This window comes from Dipodomys ordii, unplaced genomic scaffold (genome assembly GCF_000151885.1).
Source record: "Dipodomys ordii isolate 6190 unplaced genomic scaffold, Dord_2.0 Scaffold6, whole genome shotgun sequence".
In the NCBI taxonomy this organism is placed as follows: Eukaryota; Metazoa; Chordata; class Mammalia; order Rodentia; family Heteromyidae; genus Dipodomys; species Dipodomys ordii.
This window is the reverse complement of record NW_012267222.1, coordinates 3,205,675-3,224,900: the sequence shown is the minus strand read 5'-3', so window position 1 is coordinate 3,224,900 and position 19,226 is coordinate 3,205,675. Positions and strand designations below refer to the sequence as shown.

The window sequence follows — 19,226 nt, the reverse complement described above, 5'->3', positions numbered from 1 at the left end:
CCTCGGCCACGAGTTCAGGGCACCGCACGGACCCGCCGCTCCCGGCCGTGGGTGTTAAATTGCAGCTCCTGCTTTCCAGCAGCTGTGGCATCTGATGTGCGTGGGGCGGGAGTGAGCGAGGCCACGGTTCTTTTATGTAATGTAAGGTGTGGAGTCTTACCTGCAGTCCCAGCCCACCCCCCGCCGGGACCGTCCGGCGCAGTCCCCCGGTCCTCATCCCAGCGGCCGAGAAACAATGTTTGAGGAGTTCTCCTCTCCTCTGGAACTACAGCAGAGATGATGGCATTCACCATTTCTGTTTGCAGTTTTCCTCAGGTACTTAGGTAGTCATCACCGCTGTCCTAAGAGGCGAGTCCTGTGTTCCCCTGCTGATGTAAATGGATACGCCAAGATCCAGAGGAGTTAATTAACTTGCCCAAAGCCACAGAGCCAGAGAGGCCCTGTTTCACCTTTTGAACCTCTGAGCAAGTGGACTGGGTCCTCTGCTTGCCAGTGACCTTCCATCCCAGGAGGACTCACAAGGGTCAACCAGAGGGTGGTTTGGAACAGCTGGTGACTGGGTGTCAATTCTGATCTGTTTCAGATCGCCATCCGAGCCTGCTTCCTTGGCTTTGTGTTTGGCTGTGGAGTGCTGCTCAGTTTTAGCCAATCTTCCTGGAATCATTTTGGCTGGTAAGAAATACTTGGGGACTGCTGTGTTTTGGGAGGGGGCGCAGGGTGGGGGCAGTTAGAGGGGCGTCAGTGGCATTCCTCCTCCTGGTGTCTGAGCTATGCTACAGGCAGAAAGTCACTGGGGGATGCATGCCTGCCCTTGATTCCCATTCCCACAGTGCATGTCTTGTTTTGCTTGTGCCAGTTACTTGATTGTCCTGGAGACAGAAGCAGGTCTCCCCACACCCTCTCCAAAGGTGACAGCACTGAGTGAGGCCACTTGCCCTTCCCAGAAGGGGGTGCAGGTGATGGGAGTGGTGGGAGGCAGCAAGGCTTTGGTTGCTCATCCTGAGTCTTTCAAGTCTGCACCCCCACAGGCAGCGTGGGACCTTTCCCTGCCTTAGGGCTTCTGTCCTTCAAGCCTTCGGGTCTCTGACCTGGCTGTGACCAGGGCTTCAAGCTAAAAAGCTTTATCTCCTATTGTCGTTGAGCCATCTAATCCTTCTATACTAGAATTATGTTAGTCTCTTGAACTTTCTAACATACATTACTACTTTACGTTGATAGCTACCTCTTTCTTTTAAAAAAATGTGTGTTGCTGCCAGGTACTGGTGGCTCATGCCTTGAGGATTCTAGCTACTCGGTAGGCTGAGATCTGAGGATTGAGGTTTGAAGCCAGCCAGGTTAGAAAATTCTGAGAGACTCTTATCTCCAGTTAACTAGCAAAAAGCTGGAAGTGGAGGGGTAGTTCAAGTGACAGGGTACCACCTTGAGTGAAGTGCACAGACCCCAAGTTCAAGTCCTAGTACCAAAGCACCTGTACACACGCACGCATGCACACACACACATACACACACACACACAGAGTATTAAAAAAGGACAAAAGGAACCAGGCACCAGTGACTCACACCTGTAATCCTAGCTACTCAGGTGACTGAGATCTAAGGATTGCTGTTCAAAACCAGCCTGGCAGGAAGTCTGTAACACTCTTATCTGCAATTAACCACCAGAAAACTGGAAGTGGCACTGTGGCTCAAGTGGTAGAGGGCTCGCCTTGAGCTGAAGAGTTGAGGGACAGCGCCCAGGCCCAGAGTTCAAGCCCCACAACTGACAAAAAAAAAAAGGAGCTGGGCACTGGTGCCTCAGACCCGTAATCCTAGCGTCTCATGAGGCTGAGATACGAGGGTCTCAGTGTAAAGTCAGCCCAGGCAAGAAAGGCTCTTATCTCTAAATTAATCACCTAAAAACTGGAAATGAAGCTGCAGGTAAAAGTGGTAGAATGCTAGCCTTAAGCAAAAAAGCTCAGGGACAAACCCTAGGCCCTGAGTTCAAGCCTCCTGATCAACAAGCATTCAAAATCATAACTCCATTAAAAAACCCACTTCCTGCAAACCACAGGGGGAAGGCTACACGTTGCTGTCTCCTGCCCACACAGCTGCCAGTGGCCTCACCATACTTTTAGGGACAGTTGAGACTCAAATCTGTATTTTTTTTTTTTTAATTTTTTTTGTTGGTCGTGGGGCTTGAACTCTGGGCCTGGGCGCTGTCCCTCAGCTCTTCAGCTCAAGGCGAGCGCTCTACCACTTGAGCTACAGCGCCACTTCCGGTTTTCTGGTGGTTTATTGGAGATAGGAGTCTCACGGTCTTTCCTGCCCGGGCTGGCCTTGAACCGCGATTCTCAGATCTCAGCCTCCTGAGTAGCTAGGATTACAGGCGTGAGCCACCAGCACCCGGCTCAAATCTGTATTTTTATTATGGCTAATTTAGTTCTCTTGCCCAGTTTACCTCTTTGTTGTTGTTTTTTGTTTGTTTTTGGTCAGTCATGGAGCCTGAGCTCTGGGCCTGGGCGCTGTCCCTCAGTTCTTCAGCTCAATTCTAGCACTCTACCACTTGAGCCACGGCACCCTTCCGGCTTTTTCTGCTTATGTGGTGCTGAGGAATCGAACCCAGGGCCTCATGCATGCAAGGCAAGCACTCTGCCACTGAGCCACCTTCCCAGCCTCCTCTCTTTGTTTTTTTTAAACAGGTATGTGTGCTCGCTGTCCTTATTCCACTATTCTGAGTACTTAGTGACAGCTGTCAACAATCCCAAAAGTCTGTCTTTGGACTCATTTCTCCTCAATCACAGTCTGGAGTACACAGTGGCTGCTCTTTCTTCTTGGATAGAGTTCACACTTGAAAATATCTTTTGGCCAGGTGAGTCTGCCCTCCCCTCCCCAGGGGAAGGGAGAAGAGCGCCTTGCCATGGGCTGAGAACATTGACATTGGTTCACCTTTCAGGTCTAATCTCCCCTGAGCCATTCTCCCCAGCCCTCTGTCCTCACTAAGCTATTTATAAGGAACAGGCTCCGCTTGCGTTCATTCTCTCACTCGCTGGAGAATTCCACTTCTAGAACTTGAATCCAGGACAGGTTGACCTTTTGCTTTCAACCTTGCATAACACAACACACAAATCTGATGGTTTTCATGTTGTAATCAGATGAAGTTTGCGTCCGTCCGTCTTCTGTGGGAGGAGGGATTTCACAGGAAGGTTTTATTAGCCAGCACCTTAGCATCTGGAGGCCCCTCTGAGACTGAAGTACTTTCTGTTGCCAGTGAAGAAACGTGTGTGTGTGCGTGTGTGTGCGTGTGTGTGTGTGTGCACGTGTGTGCGCACGCGCACGCTCGTGTGTGCTTCCCAAGATTCTGGCCGTGCTTCTCCCAGCCATCCTTATTCCTAATAGAAGGATGTGAGTGAGTGAGCGCTGCAGAGCCACCAGCCTAGCAGGAGCACGCTGTAATTGGCCTGTTGGTGTGTTACAGTAAATGGGTGATGCTGGGGGCCTGCATCATCCCTGTAATCCTGTCTATGCCAGCCTGGTCAGAGGTTTACCTGACTCCATCTCTAAAATAATCAGCAAAGAAGCAGGCCTGGAGGTGTTGGTCGAGTGCGGTAAAGTGCCTGCATACTGCCTAGCAAGCTCGAGGCTCTGCGTTCAAGCCCTAGTACTGTCAAAAACCAGTAAATAATAAAGCAAATGGATGAATAGCGACTCAGATGGGGGTGGGTCTTGTTTTCTTTTAACGTGATGACAAATACTAATTGCCCTTGGCCTGTTTTCTGATTTTTCTGTCTTTGGGGAAATAGGTTGAACGATGAAGGAGGGCGATGGGCAGTCCGGTGTCCTCACTGCCTATCCCTGATGTCTCTCTACAGAACTGAAGCAGATCACCTGGCTCAGCGCCACGGGGCTGCTGATGGTCATCTTTGGAGAGTGCCTGAGGAAGGCTGCCATGTTCACTGCGGGCTCCAACTTCAACCACGTGGTGCAAAATGAAAAGTCAGACACCCACACTCTGGTGACAAGCGGGGTATACGCTTGGTTCCGGCACCCTTCCTATGTGGGGTGGTTTTATTGGAGTATTGGAACTCAGGTATGACACAGGCTTCATTTACTCTTGTTTTATTTTTTTTGGTCGTGGGGCTTGAGCTCAGGACCTGGGTGTTGTCCCTGGGCTTTTCTGCTTGACTAGTACTCCAACACTTGAGCTATAGCACCATTTCCAGTTTTCTGGTAGTTTATAGTCTCATAGACTTTCCTGCCTGGGCTGGCTTTGAACCACGATCCTCAGGTCTCAACCTCCTGAGTAGCTAGGATTATAGGTGTGAGCCACTGGCACCTGGCTTCCCGGGGACTGATATCTAATGTTAGTTGGGGCAGATAACTATGTAGGGGTTTCTTTTTGAGGGTTAATATTTTTGAAGTGTACATATCACTCCCACATTTGCAGTCACATTTTCTAATAACAGATGATTATAGTCGAATAAAATAATAGTAGAGTGTCTGCCTAGCATGCATGAAGCCCTGAGTTCGATTCCTCAGTACCACATAAACAGAAAAACCCAGAAGTAGTGCTATGGCTCAAGTGGTAGAGTGCTAGCCTTGAGCTGAAGAGCTCAGGGACAGTGCCCAGGCCCTGTGTTCAAAGCCACAGGATTGGCAAAATAATAATTATAATAATTTGCTTTAAACACTTGCTCCCTGTGTACCTAAGTGGGTAGGGCCGTGATGATTTTCGTTGTTTTAGGCCATAGATATTTTTCACATTGTACTTCACCACGTATGTGTTTGTGTCAACGGAACATGTCTTCCTTGGAACAATTTTTTTTTTTTTTGTGCCAGTCTTGGGGCTTGAACTCTGGGCCTGGACGCTGCCCTGTAATTTCTTTTTTTTTTTTTTTTTTTTCGTTGGTCATGGGGCTTGAACTCTGGGCCTGGGCGCTGTCCCTCAGCTCTTCAGCTCAAGGCGAGCGCTCTACCACTTGAGCTACAGTGCCACTTGGAGATAGGAGTTTCACGGTCTCTCCTGCCCGGGCTGGCTTTGAACCGCGATCCTCAGATCTCAGCCTCCTGAGTAGCTGGGATTACAGGCATGAGCCACCAGTGCCCGGCCTTGCCCCGTAATTTCTTGTGCTCAAGGCCAGTACTCTGCCACTTGAGCCATAGCACCACTTCCCACTTTTTCTATGATTGGAGATAAGGGTCTCATGGACTTTTTCCTACCTGGTCTGGCTTTAAACTGCAATCCTTAGATCTCCTCCTGAGTAGCTAGTATTACAAGCATGAGCCACTGGTGCCTGGCTCCCTGGACCAGTTCTTACCCTTCCTTTTCATAAAACGGTATTTTCTGTCTTACTTCAAATACTGTTCATTATGCCCTAGATTGATTTCACCTTCACTGTAGTGGGTTGCAGTCTGCGGTCAGGAACGCTGCCATCATGGATGCCAAAAGGCTTTACACATCCACGAGGGTAATAGTACAGGCCCTGACCTGCCAGCCAGGCTGCTCCTGCTTGTCATCTTTTCCCTGTCACATGGAAGAGGAGATGACTGTGTGAGGTAGCAGCTATGAGGTGAATGGCTTCACGGTCACCAGTGGCTTGGCATGGTGCTGAGATGCCCAGAGCATTCAGCAATGCGGGGGGGGGGGGGGGGATGAGACGGGGGAGGGCTCAGCAGGTAGAGTGCTTGCCTAGCACTTGTAAGGCTCTGTGTTCCCAATACCACAAAGAAAGACAAAATGAAACTGCACACAGTGGAGAGAAGTGGTGGGAATTTGGTGTGTGCAGGGTGTTTTGGATAAAAGGCCCTGCTTGAGGAAGATCATGTCCATAGGGTGCCAGGTTGTCACCACCACTGGACAGGTGGGTTAGTTGGTATGATAGGGTCACAGGTGGGTTAGTTGGTTCCTTAGGGTCACGGGTGGGTTAGTTGGCACATAGGATCACGGGTGGTTAGTTGGCACATAGGGTCACGGGTGGGTTAGTTGGCACATAGGGTCACGGGTGGGTTAGTTAGTGCCATAGGGTCACTGGTGGTTAGTTGGCACATAGGGTCACGGGTGGTTAGTTGGCACATAGGATCACGGGTGGTTAGTTGGCACATAGGGTCACGGGTGGTTAGTTGGCACATAGGGTCACGGGTGGTTAGTTGGTACATAGGGTCACTGGTGGTTAGTTGGCACATAGGGTCACGGGTGGGTTAGTTGGCACATAGGATCACGGGTGGGTTAGTTGGCACATAGGATCACGGGTGGGTTAGTTGGCACATAGGATCACGGGTGGTTAGTTGGCACATAGGGTCACGGGTGGGTTAGTTGGCGCCATAGGGTCAGGAGTGGCTTCTAGGTTGCTGGGAATTCTTTGGGCTTCGGGAGACTTATTTGGCTATGGGTCTCTGGGGAGAATCAGAAAAATGAAGAATAGGGGCTGGGAAAGTGGCTTCAGTGGTAGAGTATTTGCCTTACATGACGCCCTGGGTTCGATTCCTCAGCACCACATAAGCAAAAAGAAAAAAAGCCAGAAGTGGCGCTGTGGCTCAAGTGGTAGAGCACAAGTCTTGAGCTGAAGAGCTGAGGGACAGCACCCAGGCCAAGAGTTCAGGCCCCACGACTGGACCCAAAAAAAAAAAAAATGAAGAACAGTGGGGAAAGGAGGCCGAGGCAGATGAACTGGCCTGAGCTTGTGGGAGGATTTTGCAGGATGAGGAAAATAAAATGGAGGAAGCCACCTTGGCCCAGTTTTGCTTGGTTTTCAGGCTTGGAGCTTTCTGGGCCATTATCTGTTGGAAGACGTGTATGTATATACTTGTAGGAGGGCTCTGGGCAGGGTCGGGACCACACTGATAGCATAGGTGTATAAGAGTACAGTATAAACTGGGTGCTGGTGGCCCACGCCTATAATCCTAGCTACTCAAGTGGCTGAGATCTGAGAATTGTGGTTCAAAGTCAGCCCAGCCAGGAAAGTCTGTGAGACTCTTATCTCCAATTAACAACCAGAAAACCGGAAGTGGTGCTGTGGCTCAAGTGGTAGAGCGCTAGCCTTGACCTGAAGAGCTGAGGGACAGCACGCAGGCCCAGAGTTCAAGCCCCACAACTGACAAAAAAAAAGAGTATAATGTAAGTGTGTGGAGGCAGGGGGACACCAGAATGAGCCCCTACATTGGAGAATTCACACCTGAGTGCAGGTGGGGGCATCTGGCATCCTGACCTAAAGGTTGGAGTTCAAGAGGTTGCTCCTTTCTTGTTACAGGTAACATGTGTGAGGGTCAGTGCTGGCCTGGCTCTCACAAACCCACAGAGTCCTGAGTGCCCTGAAATCCTGTGGGGTACAGAGACTGGTGCTCGGGTGTGGGTCGCTCTGACCTTGATCCTCTTGGCATGTCTCTGCCAGGTGATGCTGTGCAATCCCATCTGTGGTGTCGTCTATGCCCTGACAGTGTGGCGCTTCTTCCGAGACCGGACGGAAGAAGAGGAGATCTCACTCATTCACTTCTTTGGGGAGGAGTACCTGGAGTATAAGAAGAGGGTGCCCACGGGCCTGCCTTTCATAAAGGGCGTCAAGGTGGGGCTATGATGGGCTGGGGCCTGGCTGGACTGAGGGTCTCGGACCCCCCACAGCCCTAGACAAAACAGCTTCCAGTTGGCCACTATAGAATGAATTTTCTTAATAATTTTATACGTCAATAACTACTCTTCTGGAATGTCACCCAAGACCAAATGGTCAGAAGGCCTTAGGACCAAAGGACCCATTGGAGCAATTAATTTTTGTGCTGAATCAAGGTAGGACACAGATTAGCAATGAACAAGGCACAAATCACAGCAATATTCATCAGTGCCCTTGCAGAGAGGCCTGGTGAGAACCCAGGTCACTCCCAGTGCCCCCGAGGCTGGAGTGTGACCCTGTGACCCAACCCGAGAGATAGGTGCTGCTCGCTGCCGAGCTCTGCCCAGGAAGGGCCATGATGTGGCCACCTATCAGCACTGAAAATGCACCGAATCCTTTCACTGAACAGAAAACACAGCAGCACAGCTTTAACCTCTACCGCATCCTTGAATGCATGAACATCTATACAATGCTAAAGACCCTTCTGTGACATCTTGGCTCTTCCCACATTTAACCCTACTTACGCATCTACTCATAAGCAGCCTAGGTTCAAAGGGTCCCACTTGTTATTTCCATCTCCAGGTTTTATTAGGTAGTCAGTAAGCACAGACCCTGGGTCCCGTTGTCATGTCGTTTTTGTGTGACTTTGGCACCCCAGGCATGGGGTGGGGGGATCAAAGGCCTTTTGGCTCTCCTGGGGTCTGACCTCCCCGACTCCTGTAATAGAAGAAGTGCTTACTGAAGTCTTTCCCAGGCAAGGAATTGCTATGTATTGAGAAATGCTGCCCTCCATTTATTTGAGGTTTTTATTTTCCTCTTACCATAGCTCATAGTTCTGAGCTTTAGTGTAAATCTACCACACACTGTTTTCCGTTCTTGGGTCCCACCCTACCAATTCTGTCCTAAGCTGTCTTCTCTGCCACACCACACACGACTAAATTCAGGCCAGTCAACCGGGTAGAGCAGCTAGCCCAGCCAGGGCTCGGGCGGCACTTTTTCTGCAAGTTTGTGGGGAAAATTTGGCTTTTTATGTCAAACATGGAAGATTTTGTCGGGATTTGAGCACTGCTCAGCCTGACCACGCCCCTTGACTCTATGACTTCCCCACCCGCAGAATGGGGCCGGTACCACCTACCTCTCAGGGGTGTTAAGAGGACTTGAGACAGTCAGACATCCTCGTGTATAGGAGAGCGGTGGGAGAAGGAAGTTATATGGTCTAAGAACTGCACAGAATGGACTTGTATTCGTTTAACTGAGCAGATACCTAAGTGTGTGTGTGTGTGTGTACATGTGTATATATATACACACACATACGCTATATGTATACAGCGTATGTGTGTGTATTTATATATATATATATATTCAAGAGAACATTTTACCAGCTGAGAAATCGTACTTATTTCTAGATTCATGGCTTGATTTTTCAGTGTTATATATACCAAAGAGGCTGTGGGTTTGCCCATACATGGCACTGGCTAGAGAACCTCCTGAGGCCTTGCAGAGGCCTCCCTTGAAGGGGACAGCAGCACAGTCCCTCCCGAGTGAGCTGTGGAGGGGTCATGGGTGGAGTCGGTCCTCAGCTTCTCCAGACCATTCCCACCAGAGCAAATCCCCTTGCCAGGACTGCAGGCAGAGGAGGCGGGCATGGGTTCTGGCAGCTACCCCTGCTCCTTGAGGCAGAGTTCTTTTAACACATCTGAGCAGAACTGGACCCAGCCTCCGAGGCCCTTGGGGGCAATGAAGTTGGCTTTTTGAAGGATGAAGAGCAGTTAATGACAGCCCCTGACCTTGTGGATGGTTGGCATTTGGTGCCACCTTGCGCCTGCCAGAGACCAGCAAGCTGAGCAGCATGCCAGGACCTAGACAGGAACCCAGGCCTGGGAGTGTCCCATGCTGCTTCCCAGCCCATACCCCAGAGGCTTTAGGAAATCGAGGTGGGTACAGAGATGAAAATCCCACCCTCCTGTCCAAGGGTGGAGTTAGCAGATGGGGGGGCGGGGCAGCATTGGAGGGTTTGATACCCCTGAGGTGGAGAATCAGGCCAATGAGGGAAAGACTTCAGGTCTCACAAGACAATTTCCTTCTTTTAAGAAACTCAGATTTGCAGTGGAGAATCTCAAATGGAGTGTGGTTCTGCATAGACACAAAGCTGCCTGGAGAATCTCCTGGTTCTCTGCTGCCCAGCCAGGGTGGCAGTTTGCAGAAGGGGCTGTGCCCAAGCCAACTTGTGGGGTAGGAAGCAGACAGTGGCCATGTCTCTGCCCCCTTCCTTAGTAAGAATGGCCTCTTGAGCCAACAGTACCTTTCTGAATCCCTCCTGCCTATTCAGGGTTGGTATGTGAGGGAAAAAGTCTTAAACCAGGCTGTGTTAGCAGTCAGATTTGGGGAGGTCTCAGCCACAGCTCCTTGGTCGCGTGTCCCTGTAACAGGCAGGTGGCCCCCCATTCCTTCTCTGCACTTTCTCACTGCCGTAGGCGGTATGACCCTCACCGTAATTTGCTTTCACAGTGGCCTCTCTGAGTGGGGCATGCTCAGTGCAGCTCTGAAAAGCTTGACCTTTGACCTGTGCTTAGGGTTAGGGTCCCCCTCACAACCCATCCTGAGTGGAGGCAGCCTGGACTGCCATAAGGAGAGGGAGTTACAGAGTAATTATTCTACTCTTCTTTTTACATACAGAAATGTTTATTTAAGTATATGAAATGGGATTTTCTTTCACAGATACTAATTATTTCCAATTAAATAAAAATACTTGATTTCACTCGGGGCGACTGTGTCACTCTGGGGGTACAGAAGCTCGAAGGTGATCGGGGTGGCTGGGTGAGCAGAATCCACAGCAGCTAGCCCTCAGGTCCACTGTTGGTGCCTCCTTGGCTCTGTTTTGAATTCTTCTAATCAGTTTGTGATGATGAATTCCTCTGCCCTCAGACACGGTTCAGGGCATGGGTGTCAGTGTGACTGAGATTTCGTATTGATGTGCCAGCCTCCCTGGTATCATTTGCTGGATATTTGCTTAAAGTGTGGCTCTCTGGGCACCATTTGGCCTCCAAAACTTTTAAATGCAGCTTAGTTTTTAAAAGCATTTATTAAGCTCCTCAGTGCATAGAAATGGGTTGCAGCCATGTGCCGTCTGGGAAAGAGGTGGCATGGAGCAGCTGCCCTCTGCCACAGGCTGGCCAGAGGCCTCTGGGCTTTAGGGCCCGGCCCTCACTATGGCAGTTCTTTGCCCTTTTGTGAGTCTGCTCAGATTGTTGGGTGGAACTTTGCAGTGGCGTCAGGTCAGCAGTGAACTGTGATTCGGGGATGTGACTCATTCAAAGCAATGCAGGTGCTATGCAGTCCTGACATCTTGTTAAACCCAGGCCAGCCGGTGCCGGTGGCTCATGCCTAGAATCCCAGCTACTCAGGAGGCTGAGATCTGAGGATCCTGGTTCAAAGCCAGCCTAGGCGGGAAGTTTGTGAGACTCATCTCCAATTAACAACTTAGAAAAAGCCAGAAGTGGCAGTGTAGGCTTGAGCAAAAGAAGTTCAGGGACAGAGCCCAGATTCAGAGTTCAAGTCCCATGTCTGGCAAAAACAACAAAACCCAGGTCAGCAGCCCCCCCCTCTTTTTTTTTTTTTTTGGGTCTGGTTGTGGAGCCTGAACTCTGGGCCTGGGCGCTGTCCCTCAGCTCTTCAGTTCAAGGCTAGCGCTCTACCACTTGAGCCACAGAGCCACTTCCGGCTTTTTTCTTTTTGCTTATGTGGTACTGAGGAATCGAACCCAGGGCCTCAGGCATGCAAGGCAAGCGCTCTACCACTGAGCCAACTTCCCAGCCCCCAGCAGCCCCTTTTATCATCTGAACACGGGGCCAGGTCCCCAGACACCTAACATGCAGGTGCTGGGCCAGTGGACGACTCCAGGCTGCTTCACATGGGCAGAGATATGGTCCTGGGGTCACCTTGGTGCCATAGGAGCACAGACAAAAGTGAAGCAGGCTGGTGAAGGCCCAGTGTACAAAGTCAGGGTGGGGCTGGGTGCTCTCCATGGCGGGTGTCACCCCAGTGCTCTGCTTGGGTGTGAGGTCTAAGAAGCCACTCAGGGCCCTGCTGTTGGCTGTAGGTTCGGATGCCTCTCTCTCTCCTCTGTGATACTTACTGGATCATTCCTAAAGGAACGGTTCAGTGTGAGGACATCTGCCTTGCTCCTGGGCTGTGTCCACTCCTGCCAAAGTTTCACAATAGACATTTTTTTTTTCTTTGTGCCAATCCTAGGACTTGAACTCAGGGCCTGGGTTCTGTCCCTGAGCATTTTCCCCCCTAACATTTTTGCTCAAGGCTGATACTCTACCACTTGAGCCACAGGTACCCCTTCCAGCCTTTTTGGTGGTTAATGGAGATAAGAGTCTCACACTTTCCTGCCCAGGTTGGCTTTAAACCATGATCCTTAGATCTCAGCCTCCTGAGTAGCTAGGATTAGAGGTGAGCACCCAGCTGGTATGTATACGTGCATGCGTGCTCCAGTACTGGGGCTTATACTCAAGACCTGCAAACTTTCCCTTGGCTTTTTGCTCAAGGCTAACACTACCACTTAAGCTCCAGGTCCAGTTCCAGCTTTTATTTTTTTGTCATGGGGCTTGAACTCCAGGCCTGGGTGCTGTCCCTCAGCTCTTCAGCTCAAGCGCTCTACCACTTGAGCCACAGCACCACTTCCAGTTTTCTGGTAGTTTACTGGAGATGAGAGTCTCATGGACTTTCCTGCCCAGGCTGGCTTTGAACTGCGATCCTCAGATCTCAGCCTCCTGAGTAGCTAGGGTGACAGGCATGAGCCACTGCTGCCTGGCTCAGTTCCAGCTTTTTGATGGTTAATTGGAGATGAGTGTCAGATTTTCCTTTCTGGGCTAGTTTCAAACCATGATTCTCAGATCTCAGCCTCCTGAGTAGCTAGGATTGTAGGCATGAGCTGCCAGCGCCCGGCTGGAGGCCCAGCAGGTGACCACATCTTCAGATCCAGAAAGACCTGCCTCTCATGGAAGATTCTCCCTTCATCTCTGAGTGGCTCCAATCCCCAGGAGACTGCAGTTGTCTGCCAGACAGGGGCACACTGGGGCTGTTTGAGTGGTTCAGCTTGGGGCGGAGGTTCTGGGGAGCATCTGAGGCTGGGTGGAGGGTGGGACCTGTCTCTGCTGTCTCCAGCCACGCTGACATTCGAGGCAGTTCAAACCTCCAGGCTCTCCCAGCTTTGACTTCACAATGCCATCCACATCTTACTGAGGACCACAAACACCTAAGACCAATGTGACTGATGTGTCTGTTCCCACTCACTGTTTTCTGCCTCAGGAAGTATTGGCCAGTAAGTAGCTCTAGGAAACTGAGCACACACCACAAAATCACCCTCATTCACCTTTCCTATCACAGAACTTGAGCCCCTTGTAAGAACTTGGTGGTGTAAGTGGACAGAGGCAGCAAACACTGCCATTTGTAATTGTGAAGTAACCCTAGCTAAGCCACATCTGTCATCTAGGAAGTCACTTGTGAAGCACTCGCCCAGGTTTCAAGCCTCTCTGGCCTCTTTATTTTACAAATTGAAGCCCAGAGGCTTGGCACTGGTGGCTCACACCTGTAATCCTAGCTCCTTAGGAGGCTAAGATCTGAAGATCCCAGTACAAAGTCAGCCTAAGCAGGAAAGTCCATGACACTCTTATCTCCAATTAACCACAGCAAAAGCTGGAAGTGGCACTGTAGCTCAAGTGGTAGAGTGCTAGCCTTGAGCAAAAAGGAGCTCAGGGACAATGCCCAAGCCCAGAGGTTGAGCCTCAGGAATGGTAAAAAATACAAAATTTGAGCCAGGTGCCGGTGGCTTATGCCTGTAATCCTAGCTATTCAGGAGGCTGAGATCTGAGGATCCCGGTTCAAAGCCAGCCCAGGCAGGAAAGTATGTGAGACATCTCCAATAAACCACTCAGAAAAACCAGAAATGGTGGTGTGGCTCAAGTAGTAGAGCGCTCGCCTTGAGCTGAAGAGCTTAAGGACAGCACCCAGGCCCAGAGTTCAAGCCCCACGACCAACAAAAAAATGTGAGGCTCCGCCAAGGTCATAGACATGGCCAGCACCAAGCCAAGACCAGAGGGACCTTTGCATTTTGTCTCTCAAGTGCCAGCACTTGTCCACTCAAGTTGGAAAGACATGCTGTACCTGGCCAGCGCCTCACTGTTCCTGCTGTCATCATGTGCGTTCTGCAGGCGCTCTGACTGCTCGTCTGCAGGTGCCTGGATGCTTCAAGGTAGCAGACTATCCACTGCATGGCCCTGGGCTCACACCGCACCCACATCAAACGGAAGCCAACACTTCGGGGCCCACTGACACTTCCCTCCAAGTCCTGGAGTATTTGCCAATGTCCAGTTGTTTACCAGAGTTGGTAAACCACTGGCTGCCGTAAAGGATGGGAGGGCAGAGGCCTGGCCCTTGGGGGAGGTAGGAAAGGCAGAGGAAAGGCAGAACTTTTTTTGCTGCTTTTTTTTGGGGTGGGGTGGGGACGGGAAGGGGTCAGTCGTGGGGCTTGAACTCTGGGCCTAAGCCCTGTCTCTGAGCTCTTCAGCTCAAGGCCAGTGCTCTACCACTTGAGCCACAGCACCACTTCTGGTTTTCTGGTGGTTAATTGGAGATGAGTCACAAACAGGCTGGGAATGTGATTCAGTGGTAGAGTGCCTGCCTACATGCACAGAGCGCTGGGTTTGATTCTTCAGCACCACATAAACAGAAAAAGCTGGAAGTGGTGCTGTGGCTCAAGTGGTAGAGCATTAGCCTTGAGCAAAAAGAAACTCAGGGATAGTGCTTAGGCCCTAAGTTCAAGCCCCAGGACTGGCAACAACAACAACAAAAAGTCATGAACATTACTGGTTGGGTTGACTGAACCGTGATCCTCAGATCTCAGCCTCCTGAGTAGCTAGGACAAAAGGTGTGAGCCACCAGCACACAGCTTTTTTTTTTTTTTTAAATAGCATCCTGATACATTTGTTATTAGTTTTTTGTTTTGTTTTGTTTTTGGTGCCAGTCCTGGGGCTTGAACTCAGGTCCCGGGTGCTGTCCCTCAGCTTTGTTGCTTAAAGATAGCACACTTTCTACCACTTGAGCCACAGCTCCACTTGCAGCTTTTTCTGTGATTAATTGAAGACAAGAGTCTCATGGACTTTCTTGCCCAAACTGGCTTTGAACTGTGATCTTCAGCTCTCAGCCTCCTGAGTGACTAGGATTACAGGCGTGAGCCACCAGCACCCGACAGTTACGGGCTTTTACAAGATCACCAGCTATGTAGCATGCTGAAGGAGCTGGGGCGGCTGGCTCTGGTGGCCTAGATTTGGGGATGGAAGCAGCAGGGCACTTAGTTGATGGCTGAAACACAGTTCAGTTACAGAACTTGAGCACGGGAATGGGAATGGAGCAGCGAGAACAGAAGTCAGGGCAGCTCCGGGGCTTTGAGCAGGTGTTACCATTGACTGAGATGGGGAAACGGGTGTGCTGTGGGGGAGGAGAGGACACCAAGGGCTCTGCCAGCCACTGGTGGGCTTGGACACCCTGGCAGAGATGCCAGGAGGCAGCCAGAGGTGAGTCTGGACCCAGCACTTGCTGGGGAGGGGGGAGGGCTGGGGGTGGCTGCACTGCAGGAATGCTTTAATGCCAAGGGTGCAGCTCAGTGCTAGCACGCTTAGCATGCTCCAGGCCCTGGGTTCAGAAAAAATAATGTGCCTGGTGTCTGCACCTATAATCCAGCTTTTCAGGCTGAGCTTGGAGGAGCGGAAGTGCCAGGCCAGCCTGGCAAAAGGCTGGGAAGTAGATGAAGTCACTTAAAAGAGGGCGCAGGGTGAGGAAGAAAGCCTTAGATGAGCCCAGGGGAAGGTGCTATGCTGGCAGCATGGCGAGGAAAGAACAGCTTCCTGGAACCAGAAAGGAATGGATGGCTAAAAACGGGGGGACTGGGAGCGTGGGGTGTCATATGCAAGAGCAGGGCATGCCATACACGTACCCAGAATGCGGCTGCAATTAAACAGGATCATGGGGACAGGAAAGGGGACAAGACAGATTCCTGGCTGAGTGGCTGGCATAGAAGGGGGCAGAGGACGGGGTGCCTTGAAGACGAGCAGACCATCTCAGCCTAGCCAAGCCTCCGGGAGCAGGGCCCAGCCTTCTGTCCTGCCGAAACCACAGCTCTCCTGGCACGGTGGCCTTGCCAGCAGGGTCCCCTTGGGAGCAGGCAGCAGCACACACGCAGAGTGAGCTTCCCACAGAATCAGTGCACAGAAAGAAAGCTCATGCAGTCTAGTTCCATGCTATGGAACATGACAAAGTCTGGTCAACATCCAGGTCAGCATCGGTTCATCCGAGGCCCCTTCTTGTCCCTTTCTGCCACAGCCCAGGACAACCATCCCTGCTGTTCACACACACATTGGTTGCGCCTGGTTTGGAGGGAAGTTATAGTGCCTGGAGTGAACAACTGCATGTCAGGGGAGGAGCCCATGTGGCAGGAATTATGGCAAATAGCAGCAGAAACTGGCTTCAGCCGAGTGCTGTGCACTGTGCCAAGTCCAACCTCTCAGGGTGACAGAAGGGCTCTAGTGGCTCACGCCTGCCATCCTAGTGACTCAGGAGGCTGAGATCTGAGAATCATAGTTTGAAGCCAGCCCAGGCAGGAAAATCTGTGAGACTCTTATCTCCAATTAACCATCAGAAAACCAAAAATGGAGTTCAAACCCTGCAACTGACAAAAGAAAAAGCTGGAGGGCTGGGGATGTGGCTCAGTAGTAAGAGTGCCTGCCTAGCATGCATGAAGCCCTTGGTTCAATTCCTCAGTATCACACACACAGAAAAGGCCGGAAGTGATGCTGTGGCTTCGATGGTAGAGTGCTAGCCTTGAGCAAAGGAAGCTCAGGGACAGTGCCCAGGTCCTGAGTTCAAGCCCCAGGACTGGCAAAAAAAAAAAAAAAAGATGGAAGTGTAGCTGTGGCTCAAGTAGTAGATCATTAGCTTTGTGCACAATTGCCCAGGCCCTGTACTGGCATATACTGAAATATACAAACACCCCCTCCTCCACACATACACACAAAGCTGGAAGTGGTAAAGCATCAGCCATGAATGAAAAAGCTAAGCAAGAGCATGAGTCCTGGATTCAAGCCTGCTATAAACACATATACAAAAAAAGGTGTGTGCGTGTGCACACAAGTGAAACCCATGCTGTCCAGGGCATTAGCCACCTCGGCTGGTTACACACACACACACACCCAATTCCTCCATCCCCAAATTCATTAAAGGTCTATTGAAAAGAATAAGGTCTCGAACGTAAATGACACTTGCATGCTAGAGGGGGGGAGCAGGGGAGCCTGCGTGACTCAAGCAGCAGATCCTGTGCTGGGAGCAGATTTGCTACCAGCTAGGCCCTCGCTCGTTCTACTCAGAGCCAATAGCCCCAGGGTCCCTGCCACTAGTAACTGTTGCTTTTCCACCAAAAGCACACACAATCACATCGGAACTGGCTGAAGGCCAGAGCACTGGGTGTGGCATGCAGGGCAACTCCAGAGGCCTTCCAGGGTGGGGGTGGGGTGAGGAATGAGGACAGCAGCTTCAGATGGGAATATTCCACAAACAAGAAGACACCAAACACCACACACCCAAGTCACACCTACACTTTTGTCTCTAGTGGAGCACCAGCCTGTATGCACAGCGCTTCCAGGGCTGCAGGGAGCTATCAGTGTCTACAAGCAGGCTCTCAGTAATCATTACTTTGTAAATGCCTAGGGTTCTGTCCAGAACCCTCCATCCTAGCCTGCTGAATTAATTCCCTAAAGAGGGTGGCTCCTCTTCCCTCACTCATTCTGAATTGTCTGCAGCCCTTACGTGGGCTCCAGCCGCTCCTTCACCTTGGCGATGGAATGAACATAGGGCATGATCTGCTTGGTGATGGTGGTCAGGTAGGCATTCTCCTGCTTCAGCTGGAGAAGGTCATGGAGCTGGGCTGCAGGTGCCAAAATCACGGTGTTGGGCTTTGGCAGTGTCAGACTCTTACCCTCAAGCCTGGCACAATCTAAAGATCCGGGTCTTGCAGTGATCTCTAAAGGGCACAGCATTTGGTGCAGGAAGCTAAGCAAAGCTCTACAGGAAAGAACATGGGGAAGAGCCATGCATTGTTAACAGCTGGCTAGCGCACAGGTTAGCTCCAGCATGGGGAAGTGGCTCAGCAATCAACCACTGCCTGGGACCTTCATAAATCTCCTGCTCCTTAGCCATGTGATGGTAGGATTCCTCCCAAATCTGAAAGAAAAGGGCGATGCTGGGGATGCCACTGCTGAGTAGGATCCCTCCCACCCCCCCCCCATACTGTTCTGGTACTTAAATTCAGTGCATGGATGCTGTCCCTTATCTTCCTCTTAAGGCTGGGATTCTACCACTTGAGCCACAGCTCCACTTCTGGCCTTTTTTTGGGTGGGGGTGGGGGTGGTTAATTGGTGATCAGAGTCTCATGGATTTTCCTGCCTGGGCTGGCTTCAAACCATGATCCTCAGATCTCAGTCTCTTGAGTAGCTAGGATGACAGGCTGAGCGACTGGCTCCCAGGTAGTTACTTTTGAGAGATTTGCGTTTTTGCCAAGGTGGCTTTCTGTGTGTCTGGGATGATACAGACATGACAGGTATACAACGTTCTGTTGTTGAGATCTCAAGAACTTTTTGCCCAGGCTGGCCTTGAACTGTGATCTTTGAGATGACCACTTCCTAAGAAGCTAGGGTTACAGGCATGCACCACTATGTCTAGCTCCACTAGAAGCAATTCTGCTTCAGAAACTCCTACTTGGATGGCTGGAGGCTTGACTCAACAGTAGAGCACTGCCTAGCAAGCACGGGGCGCTGAGTTCAAGTCTTAGTACTACCAAAACAATAAGAGAGAAATGTCGGCTTGGAGCATCGTCTTTCCCCTCGGCCCAGCTGGGTCCACACGGTGTCTGATGGCAGAGCCTAAGGTCCCAACACCCCTCCCTCGGGTGGGGCGCCGGCCCAGGCCCGCCTCTTCCGGTCGCGGGGCTCCCGAGGGCTACCTCCTGGAAGACAGCTCTCTCGGAGGCGATCTGCGCGTCCAGCTGCAGGGACCTGCGCAGGATGTCCCCCATGATCTCGGCCTTGATGAGCGAGTGGTGCTTGGTGAGGTCGCGGTGCAGCTCCTGCACCTGATCCTTCAGGCTCTGCACCTCCCCCTGCAGCCCCTGCGCACGGGCGGGGGGGGGGGGAGGCGGGGCGCGGCTACCTCAGGAGAGGGCGGGGCCTGGCGAGGGGCGGAGCAGGACGGGGCGGGGTTACCTCAGGATGGGGCGGGGTCTGGAAGGGCGGGGCTAATGCGGGGAGGGGCAGGACGCGACGGGGTGTGGCTACCTCAAGACGGGGCGGGGCGTTACTGACTTCCGGGGCGGGGCGGGAGCCGTCCCCGCCCACACTCACCCGGTAGGACTCTTCGTAGCGCCGACCCCGCTCGGTGAAGGGCGTGTCCGCGCCCTCGGCCAGCAGCACCTGGGTGCTGACGGCTCCGTGCGGCGAGGGTTTCCGGACCGGCGACCCTGACCCCTTCCCCGCTGGGGAGGGGCAGCGGGGCCCCCGCAGCGCCTGGGGTCCGGAGCCCCCGGCCAGCCTGCGGAGAG

At 51.7% G+C, this 19,226-nt stretch overlaps 2 protein-coding genes across 2 annotated transcripts in view; one reads left to right on the top strand and one right to left on the bottom strand.

The window, feature by feature from the left end:
* Icmt (isoprenylcysteine carboxyl methyltransferase) overlaps nucleotides 1–8,623 on the top strand; it is a 15,439-nt gene extending 6,816 nt beyond the window's left edge. The window contains exons 2-5 of the mRNA XM_013031617.1: nucleotides 584–672; nucleotides 2,678–2,847; nucleotides 3,848–4,065; nucleotides 7,364–8,623. Coding sequence (XP_012887071.1) covers nucleotides 584–672; nucleotides 2,678–2,847; nucleotides 3,848–4,065; nucleotides 7,364–7,546 — 660 coding nt within the window. The 3' untranslated portion in view covers nucleotides 7,547–8,623. The remainder of the gene's footprint in view (nucleotides 1–583; nucleotides 673–2,677; nucleotides 2,848–3,847; nucleotides 4,066–7,363) is intronic.
* Nucleotides 8,624–9,133: 510 nt separating this feature from the next.
* Nucleotides 9,134–19,226, bottom strand: part of Rnf207 (ring finger protein 207) — a 22,614-nt gene continuing 12,521 nt past the window's right edge. The window contains 8 exon segments of the mRNA XM_013031608.1: nucleotides 9,134–9,199; nucleotides 11,515–11,684; nucleotides 11,687–11,721; nucleotides 13,748–13,828; nucleotides 17,441–17,558; nucleotides 17,803–17,854; nucleotides 18,633–18,797; nucleotides 19,030–19,216. Of these exon segments, the coding sequence (XP_012887062.1) occupies nucleotides 9,134–9,199; nucleotides 11,515–11,684; nucleotides 11,687–11,721; nucleotides 13,748–13,828; nucleotides 17,441–17,558; nucleotides 17,803–17,854; nucleotides 18,633–18,797; nucleotides 19,030–19,216 (874 nt within the window).